Source organism: Gymnoscopelus braueri, assembly GCF_963280865.1.
Source record: "Gymnoscopelus braueri genome assembly, chromosome: 5".
NCBI classification, from domain to species: Eukaryota; Metazoa; Chordata; class Actinopteri; order Myctophiformes; family Myctophidae; genus Gymnoscopelus; species Gymnoscopelus braueri.
Window position 1 is genome coordinate 55,592,991 of NC_137606.1, and position 19,025 is coordinate 55,612,015.

Consider the following 19,025-nt stretch of genomic DNA (forward strand, 5'->3'; position numbering starts at 1 on the left):
GGGTTTTTTTATAAAATCCTTCAAATGTCCGGGGTTTTGAGAGTTTGGGTGATATCCCCCCCACTTCTGGGACGAAGAAAAAAGAAAAAAACTCAGACGATTTTGTGATTTTGCTTGATATTGTTTGATAGCGAAATAAATCATGACTGATGAATGAAAGAAGACCCTTCACAGCTAATAGAGAATTAACATTTTTAAGAATCGGTTCAGAATTGAATGAGTACGGCTATAGTTAAAGCGTAAAGTGTCCTCTCCTATATTCAGTCTATATATAAATACAATACATTATTTTAAACATAATCTTTGTCACAGTAATTTATAGTAGTCCATGCACTGCATTGAGGCATGCAAGGAGAGAAATGAACTATCAGCTTTTGAGACAGAATAAGTGTGCACAATATATTACAATGTATATAATTGTATTATGCTTTATATCATACAACGCCATAAAGCCAGTGGCTTGTTGCGTCTTTTCTGTTAATTTACACTGTGTGTGTGTGTGTGTGTGTGTGTGTGTGTGTGTGTGTGTGTGTGTGTGTGTGTGTGTGTGAGATGCGCAACGAGTGCTCGGCGGGGGCGAAGGGGGGGGGGGCAGCCGGTGTTTTCGGGGCATGGTTTCGGGTGTTTCAAGCATTGTTTGTGTGGCCACATGTGGAGGAGGACCATGTATACGTCACGGGAGAAGGGAAAAAACAAAAAAAAACGTGTACACGTGATGCGGAAGTCTGCCGCGGAGGAGCTGTGGAGAGTGGTCGAGCCTACACTTGATGTACACTCGCTAAATGCGGAAGTAGAGAGCCTCCTCGGCTCCTCCACTCGACTCCACTCGCCTCCTCCAAGAAGCAACTGAATAATTGGACCCTGAGCACATCCGGTTTGGAGTCGAGTGGGAGTGAGCGAGTGGCCGAGATTTTCGGGTTTGGAATTTGGCTTATGCCTACCTGTCCTGCAGCATGGAATCACTTCCTCTGCTGAGGCAAACTACGGTGCGCAAAAAGGGACATTGCACGCAGCTGCGCTGTTCATCCACCAGGTGGCTTTAGAATTACACTATACAATACATTGAAAGGCAAGCGTATCGATTTTGTAGAAATTAATACAAGGATATTTCTAACTCTGTTGCACGTGGACATTAGAACATCTAATTGTTGTTGTTTTGCACTTACTTTTTGGATCCCTCCCTCTGAAGTCACATGCAGTGTGAGTGCATATTGCAGGGGCCCCTGCAAAGCTATACCTGAAAATGTTAAAAATCAGCCTCATGGTGGCGCTATAACAGGCCGATTTGCATTTTTACCTATAACTGCACCGATCTGTGTGAAACTTTGCACGCACACTCCCTAGAGGCCAAAAAAAACCTCTGACCTGCATTTTTCATAGCGCCACCAGGAGGGCAATTTTTGCAATTTATTTTCTTCATATTACTCCTACAAATGTTGTCCAAACATCACACAATTCGATACACATTATCTCTATAGTCATGTGATCAACACTGATCTGTCTGATTTTTCATATTCCATCCTGATTGGCTAAGATTGCCATCTAAAGTTTGCAGGAGTGGCTCGTTTTGAACCAAATGCCACAAATCATAAACTCAGGGTCCGATTGCCGTGAAATAGTGCACGCACATTCCCACTAGGCTGTGGAAGAAAAGCCACCCCCCTGTTATAGCGCCACCAGGAGTCCGATTATTATGTTTACATCTCATATAGTACAGATCTATGACGTGATGACCTTCCATCTTTGTTCTCTAGATCCAGAGGAGAGGAGAGGAGAGGAGAGGAGAGGAGAGGAATGTGGAATGTGGGTGGATTTTTGCTGAACTTTACACTTGATTTTATTACCTTAATAAACATTAAAGTCTTATTTCAATCACCATGATATGGTGGTACATTATGGTAATATTTAGGTACATTATGGTACCATTTATTTTAAAATTGATGATAAAGTAGGGTCTAGATTTGATTGACAAGCTACACAACCAATAGCATTCATTCCCCAACCCCGCTCTTGATTGACAAGCTACCCAACCAATAGCATTAATTTCCGGTTGCATAGGATATGACGCGATATAGAAAGATGGCGGATTTTAAATTGCTGAAAAATAGGCTTCATTATACTGTCTGTAGAGTCTATTGGCCTAACACTGTCCATTCTTTTTACAGTCTATGAGTGTAACCAATGGTGGTCGTCGGTCCATAATAAAACACGTCACTGATGGAGTTTAGCCAGGAATGAAAGGCATATTTATTCTGCACATGCTCAGAGTGCATTAGCAGACAAAGTGTGGCACGCAGGCACGTCATGACGTCACAACAATAACATGGCTTTATGCATCATTATGTTCAATACTCAACACCCTCCACTCAGAGACATGTTCATAGCTCCCTAGAACAACACATCATTATGTTCAATACTCAACACCCTCCACTCAAACACATGTTCATAGCTCCCTAGAACAACACATCTTACACTTTATTTCTCTTTTCCCCTCTGGCATTTTAATTGGACCTGAGAAATCACATGACTCTCCAAACAAATAATATGTACATTTTGAAAAAGTTTCCTTACAGTCAATTTCCTCTACTTGACTTGACTGTTTGGAGCCCATAGCCTCTGTGTGGGTTCTTGGTACACCATGAGCAACCCTGTAGAAATAATCTACATCCTCATTTTCTTCCTCAGATTTAGCTTTGTAATGAAACTCTTTTAAATATCCTGGAGCTTTTCTTTCTCTACTGGGGTAGCACTGTGCATTACCCCAGTACCCCCAGTAGGGGGTAGCACTGTGCTCTCTCCTCCTGAACCCCGTGAATATGTCCTCTGGTCTCATTAGACTGACTAGCCTCATGTTGGATAGTAGTATCACTGTGATACTGTACACTCACATTAGACTGTCTCTGACTCTGGATGGTTGTTCTCACCCGCACGCGCACGCACGCACACACACACACACACACACACACACACACACACACACACACACACACACACACACACACACACACACACACACACACACACACACACACACACACACACACACACACACACACACATCTTAACCCTATTGGTTGAGTCAACTCATCAGAGACATTATCTGTCCTCACAAAGACACACTGAGGAGGAGGAGGAGGAGAAAAGCCTAAACCCAGGGTAAAGAGGTTCAGTGAATGAGGACTGGAAGGAGTAAATGTGTGTCAGTGAGTCAGAGGACCCTTGATAGAAAGACACAGTTCCTGCTGGCCAGTCTAGATACACTGATACTCTGTTGGAGTCAGAGGGACGGACAGGGAGGACAGTCTCCCTACTATTGTGATAGACACTGTAACTGTCTCCATAACAGACCAGACACCAGGACTTGTCATTGCATCCAAGCTCACTACCATCTCCTCTCCTGTTGATTCCTCTGTAAGTCACTCCTATCTCAACCACTCCACTCCACTCTACCTCCCAGTAACAGCGTCCAGTCAGACCCTCTGTACACAGAACCTGTTTAAACTCATCATCAAATCTGTCAGGATGATCAGGGTACGACTGAAGCTCCTCCCCCTCTGTCACCTTCCTGTTGTCCTCAGACAGACAGAGATTTCTGTTTGCTGTGTTTGGGTCCAGTGTGAGAGGATGGAGATCTGATATGAGAGAGAGAGAGAGAGAGAGAGAGAGAGAGAGAGAGAGAGAGAGAGCAGACAGAGATTTTCATTGGTTTAATATTCATAAAACCCACGCAGAGAAAAAATAACAAAAATAGCGGATCTACAAGCTCACAACGCTCTGCAACGCGGTGCCTCGTGAGCTTGTAGATCTGCTACTTTTGTGTGAAATTGTAGTAAGTGAAATGAAGTATTAATTTCCAAAAACAACAACAAAAAAACGATAAAGTATAAATAAGGAGATAGGAGGTTTCTTCCTGACAATATGAAACAACAAACCAACATAAACAATACATGCCTCCATTAAAGGGAGAGTTCACCCCCAAAATGACTTTTTTTCTATGGATTAGTCACCCAGTAGGAGACACAAAGGAGACTCTTTGTGTCTCCTACCGGAACCCTGCACTGCTCGTCATCATATTATTGTCTTAGGAATGAGACTAAAACTAAAACGGATCCATGAATTCAAGTCTCCATGTGGTGACTAATCCATAGAAAATAACTTATGTTTTGGGTGAACTATCCCTTTAACCCTTTAAGACCGGGAACACATCTGTGCAGATCTACAAGCTCATAGCGCGGCACCGAGTGCCCCGCTATGAACTTGTAGATCTGCATTTCTTTTTGATCTGAAAATGTGTGCAAATCTTTGAATATATAGATATTTTTAAACTACATGTTTAACTCAAATCTTTGCTTCTGGGGGTCCCTGGAACAAAACCTTTTCATGTCAAGGACCCCCACAATGATATATATTGGGCCGCGGACCCCCATCTTAAAACATGTTGTTCCAGGGACCCCCAGAAGCAAAGATTAGCAAAAATAGCAGATCTACAAGCTCATAGCGCGGCACCGAGTGCCGCGCTATGAGCTTGTATATCTGCTATTTTTGAATAGCCAAAGACATTTTAAAATGACACAGATGTGTTCCCGGTCTTAATAGATTAAGCCTCTCTTACACCATGGGTTCACAAAGTTTTCAGGCCGCGACCCCCCCAAATAATCATATTTGAACAGCTAGGAGACCCCCCAAATAATCATATTTGAACAGCTAGGGGACCCCCCCAAATAATCATGTTTGAACAGCTAGGGGACCCCCCCAAAATAATCATGTTTGAACAGCTAGGGGACCCCCCAAAATAATCATATTTGAACAGCTAGGGGACCCCCCAAAATAATTATATTTGAACAGCTAGGGGACCCCCCAAAATAATCATATTTGAACAGCTAGGGGACCCCCCAAAATAATTATATTTGAACAGCTAGGGGACCCCCCAAAATAATCATATTTGAACAGCTAGGGGACCCCCCAAAATAATTATATTTGAACAGCTAGGGGACCCCCCAAAATAATCATATTAACAGCTAGGGGACCCCCCCAAATAATCATATTTGAACAGCTAGGAGACCCCCCAAAATAATCATATTTGAACAGCTAGGGGACCCCCCCCAAATAATCATGTTTGAACAGCTAGGGGACCCCCCAAAATAATCATATTTGAACAGCTAGGAGACCCCCCAAAATAATCATATTTGAACAGCTAGGAGACCCCCCCAAATAATCATATTTGAACAGCTAGGGGACCCCCCCAAATAATCATATTTGAACAGCTAGGGGACCCCCCAAAATAATCATATTTGAACAGCTAGGGGACCCCCCCAAATAATCATATTTGAACAGCTAGGGGACCCCCCCAAATAATCATATTTGAACAGCTAGGGGACCCCCCCAAATAATCATATTTGAACAGCTAGGGGACCCCCCAAAATAATCATATTTGAACAGCTAGGGGACCCCCCCAAATAATCATATTTGAACAGCTAGGGGACCCCCCCAAATAATCATATTTGAACAGCTAGGAGACCCCCCAAAATAATCATATTTGAACAGCTAGGGGACCCCCCCAAATAATCATATTTGAACAGCTAGGGGACCCCCCCAAATAAATCATATTTGAACAGCTAGGGGACCCCCCCAAATAATCATGTTTGAACAGCTAGGGGACCCCCCAAAATAATCATATTAACAGCTAGGAGACCCCCAAAATGATCATATTTGAAAAGCTAGGTGACCCCCCAAAATAATCATATTTGAACTGGGGACCCCCCAAAATAATCATATTTTAACAGGGGACCCCCAACCTGACAAGCACTTGAAATTGTGTAGGCATTACATTTAGTTTGACTCGGTTCCACAAATAACCGATCTAAAAGCTCACAATGCCTCGCACTGCGAGGCATTGTGAGGTGACGTTTACGTCATTGTACTCCAGTAATGAGTGTCCAACCCGGTCCAGACTTGTGAGAATCACAAAAACACCACCTTACATCAAACGATTGAGTAACGACTGAGTGACAGGAGCGCGCCGCGACACATACTTATTTTATTACGACTTGACTGTGACTGTGAAATGGTTTGAAAGTCAGCAGGTGTAAGACATTACACTACAAGACTGTTTGAAAGACTAAAGTCTGACACACTCTCACACTAGAAGATTTTGAATGATGAATGATGTGAGACACATCTAAAGACAATTCACAGATTTAGCAAAGATTATTTCCCGTCATGTTCAAAATACTGTATTACAGTGAGAACAGTGCCATGATACATATTGTTTGCAAGTAATTAATTTTCAAATCTTTTAAAAATACAAGCACCCCCAAAATGTAACCCCACTTAAACCCCAGCATCCCTATTCTGGGGGAGCAGTTAGGTATGAAGTGTTTTGCTCAGGGACAATTCGACCAAATAATGGCCAGGCCTGAAATCAAACCTGGGACAACAGGGACTTCAGAAAATTGGGGACCCCAAAATAATCATATTTAAACTGCGGACCCCCAAAATAATCATATTTAAACTGCGGACCCCCAAAATAATCTTATTTAAACTAAGGACCCCCACCCTGACAAGCAATTGGAATTGTAAGAGTTGAGGCATTATATTTAGTTTGACTCGGTTCCACAAATAACCAATCTACTAATCTCTCAAGAACAGATTCTGCTCTCCGCTTGAATCTGTCGGGGGGGTTCGTCATATCGTGTACGCACTGGCCTACAATTGGGCGTGCCTTCAGATCAGGAAGCAGGCTGCGCTTTACTCAATCAAATGTAGTGGGCGGGATTTACGTGTGTGCCGATCCTTCCCCACTGAAAACAAACCTAAACTCATTTAACAATAGCGTCCTCGGAGCAGACAAAACCACGGAAAGATATTCACATTTTAACTTGCTCTTTCATCATAGAAACAAGTGGGCTTATAACCAAAACCATCCATGTTCTCTGGGAGAAGTGGTGTTAGTGTTCCGTGGAGAAATATTGTTAGTGTGAATGAAAACATAGTCGCACCACCGGAAGTGAAAGGCTGAAGGCAGACCAAAACCCCGGTTTCCTTGTGTACGTGTGCTCCATTTTGCTCCTCCCAGAGCTATGTGAAAATTTAAAAAACAGCAGAGGGCGTTGTTTTTCCTTTTTTATTTGGCGATGGGTTCCCAGATTGCCAATCTACAAGCTCACAACACCTCACACTGCGAGGTGTTGTGAGCTTGTAGATCGGCTATTCTCACAATGTTTGCCTCTTTCTTACGTAATATCTGACAATTTGGTATAAAAAAGGTCTTAAAAGTCATTAAATTGTAACTTTATAAATGAGCAGATACCCTGTATACACTTATACTGTATGTTGGTTTGTTTACTGTTGAGTGAGAAAACAATGTTGCACATTAAGATAATCATCTGGGGACCCCCACAATTATTTGGGGACCGTCCTGACCCCCAGTCTGGGAACCACTGCTCTGCACTACAAGACTTTAGTCTAGAGTTGTGTAGTGTTCACTAGAAGATCACTAGAAGATTTAGAAAATACCTTTTAAATAATTCAGTCTTTAGATGTGAGACACATCTAAAGACAATTCACACATTTATCAAAGACTAGATCAATATTCTATCATTTCACATCATGTTCAAAATATTGTATTACATTGAGAAAAAAAGTGCTCATTGAATGCAACATATGACCCCCAGAGTTACTACAAGGGGGCCGCTAAATCTTTGTGTGATAGAAACTTTAATTTAATTTATACATTATCCACTTGAACCCTAGTATACCTATTCTGGGGGGAACATTCACCGAAAAGCTGTCTAAACGCGTCACTTTTTTCGAAGAAGAGGTTTGGTTTGCAGAGATTAAAAAGAGCAGACAAAGTACAGAGCCAAAGGTCAAGTGTATGAAGGTAGGGTAAGAGACAGACATATACTCACATCTTTTAAGGAGTTGAGGATTGGTCCAGTGTTCATGTCCTCCATGTTTCACACTGTAGGAAGTAGAACAACAATGCATCAATGTCTGACTGTCTAACACAACGTCTCCACTACCTGACACTACAGTGTTTCTGCTACCATTATCTTCACCAGGCAGCCCGTCTGGACAAACTCACTGCCACCTGGCTTGGAGGAGAGGAGTTAGAAATACTTCTTGTTTTTATTTTTATATAGAGTAATGTTATTTCTTCCCATGGTAATGACCAGCAGGCCGTGGTCATACAATGTTAAATTGAGGACATTCAAATGGAACTGCAGCAGTATGTGCTGGGTGAGCAACTGTCATGACATGAGTGAGAGGGGATTTTCTATGTCTTCTTCAGTTAGATCTGCTATTTGAGCTTGTAGGTCTGCTATTTGCACTTGTAGATCTACTATTTGATCTTGTAGATCTGCTATTCTCACTGAATGGTTGTCAATGTTCTCAGAGTGTTCACATAGTATGACATGCCTAGAAGAGGGATACTAGGATACTGACTCCTCTAAATAGTTTAAATTGATGCCAAACTACAGCTTACATGTATTATGCTAGAATATACCTTAAATACAATTGTACGGTTCAATTAAAAGTATCTGCCATAAATCTGCCATTATTCATTTGTAGTGTAAATATTAACTACATATATCAATGGAAATCATGAATTACTTTCCTAACCATATTTTGAGCTGAGAATGATTACGTTTAAACGTTATGATCTTATTTGGCACAGACAGTGCACATTAATGAACTCTTAACATGATTATAGTAAATATGTATGAGTAAATATGATGCATTTAGCACAAATGGTGACTTTTCAGGAAATGGAAAGAATAACCTGAGTTCCAATGGATCCAATGTAGTTATTATTTTAAGTTTGTAAATAGGTGATGGAACGCGTTGTGAGCTTGTCTTGTACATCAGGTATTTTCACTGCTTTTACAGGACAGTCATAAAGTGAAGAATACATTAGGGCATTGGTTCTCAAAGTGGGGTCCGGGGACCCCCAGGGGTCCTTGGGGGGATACCAGGGGGTCCCCAGCACAATTAGTTAATAAAGTGAATCATTTTAACCCCTTTATAAATATGTTATACTTTGGCTATTTAAAAAAAGCAGATCTACAAGCTCATAGCACAAACCACTGTATTATGTATTAGGGCTTACAGTAAGTGACAAATGAGCAATAGCATTCATTTGTGAAAGAAAGCTGAAATAAATTAAATATGGAGATACAAGGTTTCTGCGACAGTAACACTATTCTATTACAGTTTTCACATTCACATATAAGATGTACTCCCAAAACTGTTGGGTCAATAATATGCAAATGATATCTCATGTTTAGCTTTGCTTCTCTAATTTTATTTTAAACTAAATAATAAACAGTTAACATCTAGTTTTATTTGATCTACACACACATAATTGGTTGATTTCCAAAACATTTGTTGCCAGTGTTGAATATACAGTAACTTATATGATGTGTCTCTCTGTCATTGAAATGTCTGTCTGCTTCCATCATTACTGACAGGAGGTGAGAGTTCTGTGACTTTAGTGTCATCCACTATCTGACTTATTACTTCATTCAGCACAAGAGATGTATTGTTGTAGGTTGGATTACAATTTAAATATGTCTATAAACGAGAAGAGAGTGTGTGTGTGTGTGTGTGTGTGTGTGTGTGTGTGTGTGTGTGTGTGTGTGTGTGTGTGTGTGTGTGAAATCCACAAATCCCCATATATGGAGTGTCATAATTATGATGACACTCCACATTCTGGTCTATGAGGTCAATAGACTAGCCTGGATTCCATATTTGGGCATGCCTCACACGGAACCAGTGGTGGAAAGTACATGTACTTTATAATATAATTTTTAGGGATTTGTACTGTAATTGAGTATTTCCAATTTCCAATACTTTTACTTCTACTCCACAACATCTCGGATCAAAATATTGTATTTTACTCCACTACAATTATTTGAAAACTTTAGTTACTAGTTACTTTGTAGATTTTTATTATTATTACCAAACATTACCCACTTCAGCCCTATATACATTTTGGTCATTTGAAAAAAGCCGATCTACAAGCTCACAATGCGACGCATTGTGAGCTTGTAGATTTGCTATTTTCAAAAGATTTGTTTTAATTTTAAAACTTGGGACATTCCGCATAATGGGTACTTTTTACTTTTGTACTTTAAATATATTATACCAATACCAAACAACAACTTTTAATCAAGTAAATTTAGATTTCCAGATTTTTACTTGTAACAGAGTATTTCCACATTTCAGTATTGATACTTTTACTTAAGTAAATAAAAGATTTAGTACTTTTTCCACCACTGCACGGGACTTATACGGTCATAAAAGGGACACAGACAGACAGACAGACAGACAGACAGACAGGTATGACGGGCATTGCATAAATGGGGCGTCGTTACCAACGGCATCAGCCTGGTTATAATTAATGCAACAGATTATTATATACACAACTATTCATCTTTAGCAGTTGCATGACTGTAATATAGATTCAGAATCTCCCCCCCCCCCTCTCCTACCAGTCACAGGAACATGAAACAAGGGAATCGCTGCACTAACCAACATGAACACAGTCCAAGTCTACTCACTTGAGAATTTCCAATCCAGAGAAGTTCATCAATTCAGATTCCGGCAGGACGCTGAAGGTCAAGTCTAATTCTCTCAAATAAGAAGGATTAGAGCGGATAGCTGAGGCCAGAGCTTCACAGCTTCTCTCTGACAACCAGCTGTTCATCAGTCTAAATGAAAAATAAAACACCAGAAGTTTGAATGTCTGCTATATATAAAACCTGCTTACAGCCACATATTAAAGGACCTGGTCTGGATGGACTGTCTGGGTTTTAAAGTAGAAAACCAAGAGCTGGAAAGAGCAGGCAGACAGGAGTAACAAACACAATAATCTTTACTTAATCTTCCAACATGCAGGTAACAGACAGCAACAGGTTGACAACAGATGATCAAGCAAACAGAGAGGACAGAGTTTATATACAGTATTGTATACAGAAGACCTAACAGGACAAAGGACAATTGATGGACAATTTAAGACAAGTGAAGCTGATAGGACATCTGCTGGAGCAAAAGACAATACAGACCAGTGGTGTAAAGTAACTAATTACATTTACTCAAGTTATGTACTTAAAGTAAAATTGTAGGTATACTTAAGTTTGTCCATTTTTTTTATAACTTTATACTTCTACTCTACACTACATCTCAGAGGAAAATATTGTACCTTTGTCTTAGCTCTGATTTGATATGTTTGCACAAAAGCGCAACATAATTTTCTCTTCTATTTTCTTCAATTCTACTATTGTATAATATAGGATTTAAATTACAATCATATTTTTAGCATATCTTTAGAGCAGTGGTTTTCAAATTGCGGTCTGAGGACCTCTGGGGTCGTTGAGGGAGTTCCAGGGGGTCCACAGCAAAACAAGGAACAGTTTAACCACTTTAAATCTATTTTATACAATGGCCGATCTATAAGCTCACAACACCTCCCATTACAGACCATTTTTAGCTTGTTTTATTATCTGCTATTTTCAAAGCATTTTGAATCCCACCCCCACAAACCCCCAGCCCCCTACTCCCACATACCCCCCACACCCATATCCCAGATAGCTGCCAAACCCCCATATTTTAAAATGACAGGCATTAAAGTCTTTGATATTTGACTACAATCACATAATAAATACATGATAAAAATAATTAATGTAAATTAATCAGACCGTAGAGTCACCAGTCTACAATGAGGATTCTTCAGTGCATCACAGAGCGGAGCCAGGTCCTCCAGGTCCAGCCGGTTAACACTTAAGTCCAGGTGTCTTAGATGGGATGGATTAGAACTGAGAGCTGAAGCCACAACTTCAATGTGTTTCTTAACGAGGCGACAGCCAACAAGTCTGTAATGACAGATTAATGTAAAATCAGAAATGATCAAACAGATCAGCCAAGTTCACTGTCAAGGAAGTTAACTCAGAGATCTTCTATTTAGTTCTCCAGACATTAACAGAATGTCAGTAAGAACAGGGAACCAGAGAACAGAGAAGTGGAAGACAGATGGAAAGTTGTCTCTGTAAACTACAGCAAGGGTTCCCAAAATGTTCAGGCCGCAACCCCCCAGAAACAAAACACCCATATTTGAACTGGGGACCCCCCACCCTGACAAGCACTTGGAATGGACCATTCGCTAATGGTCCATTCCAAGTGAAGTTAGTCACACCCAGGAAGTTAGTCACACCCCGAAGTTAGTCACACCCCGAAGTTAGTCACACCCAGGCCTGGCAGCGCCTGGCACGCTCTGCTTCTCACCCATTGACTTGCATGTTAAATGATGGCTTTTCCCCTTAAAAATAATCGATCATTTCAGGAGCAAGAGCTTCAAAATCTCTTCTAAATCTAGTCAACAAGGCCTGCAGTAGGCTAGGCACTGGACAAATGTGCATGACATTATTTCAATAAACTAAAAACATGGGAAATGTTAGAGGGAGTAATAGCCATGGATACACGACGGTCGACTGTCACGACCGTCATGGATGAACTTCAACCTGGTGTTTGCATCTTAATCTGATCGGTGGCCATTTTCTCCATATGCTTTCAACTGAGCAACCCTATCGGTTGGTAGGTGTATTGCACTCTGGTATATTATGAGAAAATGGCCACTGATCGGATTAAAATGCTTTTTATTGAACAATACAGAATATACGGGTACTTTTGAGAGTCAAGTACATAATTGTAACATCCGTGGCCATGGGGTAAGCACTTTATATTTGAAATCTGAACGTTTATATAGATGTACGGACCGTAAATGGAGAAAGTGCAAACACCAGGTTGAAGTTGATCCATGACTGTAACAGGAGTTTTCATGTACCGCAGGGTAAGACTACAGTAGCAGTTAATACATAGACGAACAAATGAATTAATATACTTAAACGTGCGGAATACGAAACAGGCAGCGCTGTGATTCTGATTTTCTTTACGATTACGGTGATTAGTAGCCTATTATTGACACCACCTGGGCGAGTGAGTCGTGTAACTTTCCTGACGTTAAGCTGTGTATGTGTTCAACAACACAGCCATGCAGCCTTGCAGTTTAAGTGCAGATTTCAGCTTGGGAAAAGCAGCCTCCAACGGGTTTGGTATGTGGTTCATAGTCACCATTGCGTTATCGTGGTATTCCTATTCTTGCTATTATGTTGCAAATGATTGTGTGTGTGCGGGCGAAATAACATTGACAGCTATGGCAGGTGACGAAAGCTTGCCAGACCTATGCCAGCTAACAACGGTTGCTAAGCTGGCATTGGACAATCGCTTTTGGGGTGGGGTTTAGCGAAGGGTCCATTGTAGTAGTTGAGGATTTACATTTAGTTTGACTCGGTTCCACAGATAAATACTGTGAGAATGAGAATAGCCGATCTACAAGCTCACAACGCCTCGCACTGCGAGGCGTTGTGAGCTTGTAGATCGGCTATTTTCACAATGTTTGCCTATTTCTTCTGTAATATTTGACAATTTGGCGAATTTGGTATATTTTTTTAATTGCTGCACATTAAGATAATCATCTGGGGACCCCCAAAATAATTTGCGGACCCCCCTGGGGGAACCACTGAGTGTCTGTGTTAAATGCTCTTCTTGAAAAAACTCAAACCACCAGGCTAAAGGGAAGTCTTCCTTGGTCACCAGGCAGAGGCTCTGATTCACCACACACACACACACACACACACACACACACACACACACACACACACACACACACACACACACACACACACACACACACACACACACACACACACACACACACACACACACACACACCTTACATCTATGTCTAGCCGCATACAGCCAGTGGTGGAAAAAGTACGAAAAAATACTCAAATGAAGCCGGGGGCGTGGCCTATCGGTGAGGGGGGAGTGGTTTGGAGCTGTGGGCATGGCCTATCGCCCAGGGTAGTGTGGTTTGGAGCTGTGGGTGTGGCCTGTTGGCTTGGGGGCGTGGTTTGGATTGTGGTTTAAAGCCGTGTGCTTGTCCTCTATCGGCGAGGTGTGTGTGGTTTGAAGCTGGGGACGTGCTTTGAAGCTGTGGGCGTGGCTTATCACCTTGGGGGGGGGGGGGTTTGAAGCTGTGGGCGTGGCCTATCAGCTTGGGGGCGTGGTTTACAGCCGTGGGCCTCAAAAACAGCAGATCTACAACCTCGTAGATCATAGCTCTATGAGCTTGTAGATCTGATATTGGCTGGGGTTGGGCGTGGCCTATCACCTTGGGGGAGTGGCTTGCAAATGTGGGCGTGGCATTTTGGCTTGGGGGCGTGGTTTCAAGCTGGGGGCATGGCCTATCCCCTTGGATTGTGGTTTAAAGCCGTGTGCGAGGGGGGGTTTTGTTGAAGCTGAGGGTGTGGCCTATCACCCTGGGGGGTATGGTTTGAAGCTGTGGGCGTGGTCTTGCACCATGGGGGACTGGCTTGAAGCTATGAGCGTGGCCATTCAGCTTGGGGCGTGGTTTAAAGCCTTGGGCGTCAAAAACAGCAGATCTACAAACTTGCAGCGTGGTACCTGGCTCCGCACTACGAGCTTGTAGATCTGCTACCGGCTGGAGGTGGGTGTGGCCTATCAACTCAGGGGGGGGTGGTTTGGAGCTGTGGGCATGGCCTATCCGTGGTTTAAAGCCTTGGGGATGGGCGTGGCCTATCAACCAGGGGGGTGTGGTTTGAGGCTGTGGGCGTGACCTATCAGCTTGGGGGCGTGGTTTCAAGCTGGGGACGTGGCCCATCCCCTTGGATTGTGGTTTAAAGCCGTGTGCGAGGGGGGTTTGGTTTGAAGCTGAGGATGTGGCCTATCACCTTGGGGGGCGTGTTTTGAAGCTGCGGGCGTGGCTTATCACATGGGGTAAGTGGTTGCAAGCTGTGGGCGTGGCCTATCGGCTTGGGGACGTGGTTTAAATCTTTGGGCATCAAAAACAGCAGATCTACAAGCTCGTAGATCATAGCTCTACGAGCTTGTAGATCTGATATTGGCTGGGGGTGGGCGTGGCCTAGCTCCTTGGGGGGTGTGGTTTGAAGCTGTGGGCATGGACTTTCACCTTGGGGGAGTGGCTTGAAGCTGTGGGCGTGGCCTCTAAGCTTGGGGGCATGGTTTAAAGCTTTTGGCCTCAAAACAGCAGATCGACATGGCTATGAGCTTGTAGATCTGCTATCGGCTGGAGGTGGGCGTGGCCTATCACCTTGGGGGTGGTTTGGAGTTATGGGCGTGGCCTATTAGCTTGGGGGCGTGGTTTAAAGCCTTGGGCGTCAAAAATAGCAGATCTACAAGCTCGTAGCGCGGCACCTGGCTCCGCGCTACGAGCTTGTAGATCTGCTATCGGCTGGGGATGGGCGTGGCCTATCACCCAGGGGTGTGTGGTTTGAAGCTGTGGGCGGGACCTATCGGTTTGGGGGTGTGGTTTCAAGCTGGGGGCGTGGCCTATCCCCTTGGATTGTGGTTTAAAGCCGTGTGCTATGCGGGTTTGGTTTGAAGCTGGGGGTGTGGCCTATCACCCTTGGGGGCGTGTTTTGAAGCTGTGGGCGTGGTTTATCACATGGGGGGTGTGGTTGCAAGCTGTGGGCATGGCCTATCGGCTTTGGGGCGTGGTTTGAAGCCTCGGTCGTCGAAAATAGCAGATCTACAAGCTCACAACGCGGCACCGGTTGCCGCGCTATGAGCTTGTAGATCTGCTATCGGCTGGAGGTGGGCGTGGCCTATCACCGAAGGAGGTGTAAAATGGTAAATGGTGCATTTATATAGCGCTTCTATCCGAAGCGCTGTACATTGATTGTGCCATTAACCCATTCACACACACATTCATACACCGATGGAGGAGGAAACCATGCAAGGCACCAACGTGCTCATCGGGAGCAATTAGGGGTTCAGCGTCTTGCTTAAGGACACTTCGACAGTAACTCTAGGGGAGCCCCCCAGCCCGGGATCAAACTGGGAACCTTGCGGTTTTCCAGTTCACTCTACCCGGCCACTCTACCCCTGAGCCACTGCCGCCCCGAGGTGTGATTACTTTTCTAGATTAGTAGATTACTTCTCTAGCTTGTAGATGACTTTTCTAGATAGTAGATTACTTTTTTAGATTATTTTTCACGATTCAAATTCAAAAGCATCAAAAACAGCAGATCTACAAGCTCATGAGCTTGTAGATCTGCTATTTTCAAAAGATTTTTAAACATTTGAAAACTTGTGAAAAGGGACGTTGTACATAATGAGCACTTTTACTTGAGGTAAACAGAGTGAGGTAAACGGAGGACGCGTGCACAGTTGTTTGTGTCTGTTTAATTCATTGTGTTTTGGACTTCAAGAAGAGTGAAAGATACACACACCAACCCTGATTCTGTCCGCTGTTTTGGTTTCGATTTTAAAACTTCAAAACGCTCTCAAACTTATTTTTTCAGGCACGGAATTTACTTTTAAGATATCGTTCGGATAGAATTTAGTTGTTTAACTTCATATATGTGGTCAATTAATCATGACAGAGCCCATTTTTAAAAAAAAACAGAGAACCGGCAGGGGCGGGCAGTGACACGCATGTATCCGAATAAAGCAACATATTTTCGGCATGGCCATCTCAAAAGTCCCCTTGTGTCACTATGCTCTGGTGGTGGGGGGAACAAACTGCTGATTGGCTGAAGGGGAACAAACGGCTGATTGGCTGAAGGGGTTGTCAGTCAACGGTATTAATCCCGCCCAGCTCCCGGCCACAGAAAAAAAGGCAAACCTGCCTGTAGGCCAGACTCACTACTGAAATCAAATAAAGATGAGATTTCCGGAGGGAGGGGTTTACCAGGCTAGCTTCACCTCACCTGCCCAGCCAATTAAACTTCAGCCTTAGTTTTGGCCTGTTGCTTTGTTTGACTTTTGCCTACTACTACTTTTTTTTGTGTTGCTCTGCTTGGCTGGCATTAAAGACTTAGATTTGTTTTACTTATTCCTGTCTCTGTGTTTGTGTCTGTACTTGGGTTCAACTTGACTATTCAGCGTAACAACACAGAATGAAGGAAAGAAAGAATGTATAATTGTAATTGTAACACGTACTGTAGTCACTGTACCTTATCATTATTCTAGTCAAAGTGTGTCACTATGATATCAACCTTATTCACACTCTACACATAAAGCATCACCACAATATTCATAGTATAATCACATAATAAATACATGATGAAAATAAGTTTTGTAAATTAATCTGACCGTAGAGTTTCCAGTCTACAATGAGGATTCTTCAGTGCATCACACAGCGGATCCAGGTTCAGCCCGTCGTTAGAACTTAAGTCCAGGTGTCTTAGATGGGATGGATTAGAACTGAGAGCTGAAGCCACAACTTCAATGTGTTCCTTCTGGAGGTCACAGCCAACAAGTCTGTAATGACAGATTAATGTAAAATCAGAAATGATCAAAACAGATCAGCCAAGTTCACTGTCAAGGAAGTTAACCCATTAAGACCGGGAACACATCTGTGTAACCACTTAAACCATTATTTTATACATTGGCTATTCAAAGATAGCACAGAGTGCCGTGCTATGAGCTTGTAGATCTGCTATTTTAGGAAAGATCTTGACATTTTGTGCAAATCTTTGAATATATATATATTTTTAAGCGAACATTATTAACTCAAATCTTTGCTTCTGGGGGGGTCCCTGGAAAAACATATTTTGAGATGGGGGGCCACGGCCAAATACATATAATTGTGGGGGTCCTTGACATATAAAAGGTTTGAGCACCACTGATATTATAGCAACATATACGTTTTTTCAAAAAACTGTTAGGATTTAGAAGACATTTGTAGAATCCCCCAGAAGCAAAAATTTGAGTTACAAATGTTAGCTTTAAAAAATACTGTATATTTTCTAAGATTTGCACACATTTTCACGATTAAAAAAATATATCAGATCTACAAGCTCATAGAATGCCGCACTATGAGCTTGTAGATCTGCTATTTTTGAATAGCCAAATAAATCTACAAATGACAGAGATGTGTTCCCGGATTGAATGGGTTAACTCAGAGATCCTCTATGTAGTTCTCCAGACATTAACAGGATGTCAGTAAGAACAGGGAACCAGAGAACAGAGAAGTGGAAGACAGATGGAAAGTTGTCTCTGTAAACTACAGCAAGGGTTCACACACTTTTCAGGCCGCGACCCCCCAGAAACAAAACACCTATATTTGACCTGGGGACCCCCCACCCTGACAAGCACTTGGAATTGTAGGAGTAGGATTTACATTTAGTTTGACTCGGTTCCACAGATAAATACTGTGAAAATAGCCGATCTACAAGCTCACAACACCTCACACTGCGAGGCGTTGTGAGCTTTTAGATCGGCTATTTTCACAATGTTTGCCTCTTTCTTCTGTAATATTTGACAATTTGGTATTAAAATGGTCTTAAAAGTCCTTAAATTGTCACTTTATAAATGTGCAGATACCCTGTATACACTTATACTGTCTGTTGGTTTGATTACTGTTGAGTGAGAAAACAATGTTGCACATTAAGATAATCATCTGGGGACCCCCCAAAATTATTTGCAGACCCCCCTGGGGGAACCACTGTACAGCAAGCAACTTGTATTGATGCATTAAGTAACTTGGTAATTCCTCATTAAAGTGAGTAAACCTATAAGTAATGACCATAAGCTCACAAAACTGAAATTAACCCCTTCAGACCCATATATATTTCGGCCATTTGAAAATAACAAGCTCACAATGCGTCGCAATACGACACATTGTGCTTTTGTAGATCTGCTATTTTCAAAATATTTGTATGTATTTGAAAACTTTAAATGGGACATTGCATAATGATTACTTTCTACTTTTGGTACTTTAAGTACATTTTGATGTCAATACTTTTGTACTTTTACTCAAGTAAAACGTCAGACATGGACGTTCCACATTCACATCACATTGTCTCTGAGCTGAAAAGCTGACAGTTCTTCTGCACCTACAGTAGTTACAGTTGGTGATGTAGGATTGGACAGTAGTTCTAGGTAGAGACTTAGTAAAGGATGAGTTCACTCTGATT

General features: G+C 42.3%; 2 protein-coding genes across 3 annotated transcripts in view; one reads left to right on the forward strand and one right to left on the reverse strand.

The window, feature by feature from the left end:
- LOC308086001 (immunoglobulin superfamily member 11-like) overlaps positions 1 to 19,025 on the forward strand; it is a gene marked incomplete at both ends in the record, with an annotated part of 302,311 nt that overhangs the window by 223,669 nt on the left and 59,617 nt on the right. The window lies entirely within an intron of this gene.
- LOC308085682 (NACHT, LRR and PYD domains-containing protein 3-like) overlaps positions 2,219 to 19,025 on the reverse strand; it is a 51,307-nt gene continuing 34,500 nt past the window's right edge. The window contains exons 11-15 of one of the 2 annotated variants that reach the window (XM_080428935.1): positions 17,200 to 17,367; positions 11,703 to 11,876; positions 10,566 to 10,715; positions 7,911 to 7,963; positions 2,219 to 3,632 (exon numbers count right to left, since the gene is read on the reverse strand). In XM_080428935.1, the coding sequence (XP_080285061.1) occupies positions 3,097 to 3,632; positions 7,911 to 7,963; positions 10,566 to 10,715; positions 11,703 to 11,876; positions 17,200 to 17,367 (1,081 nt within the window). In that variant the 3' untranslated portion in view covers positions 2,219 to 3,096. The remainder of the gene's footprint in view (positions 3,633 to 7,910; positions 7,964 to 10,565; positions 10,716 to 11,702; positions 11,877 to 17,199; positions 17,368 to 19,025) is intronic. The other variant, XM_080428936.1, reaches the window with a different exon arrangement.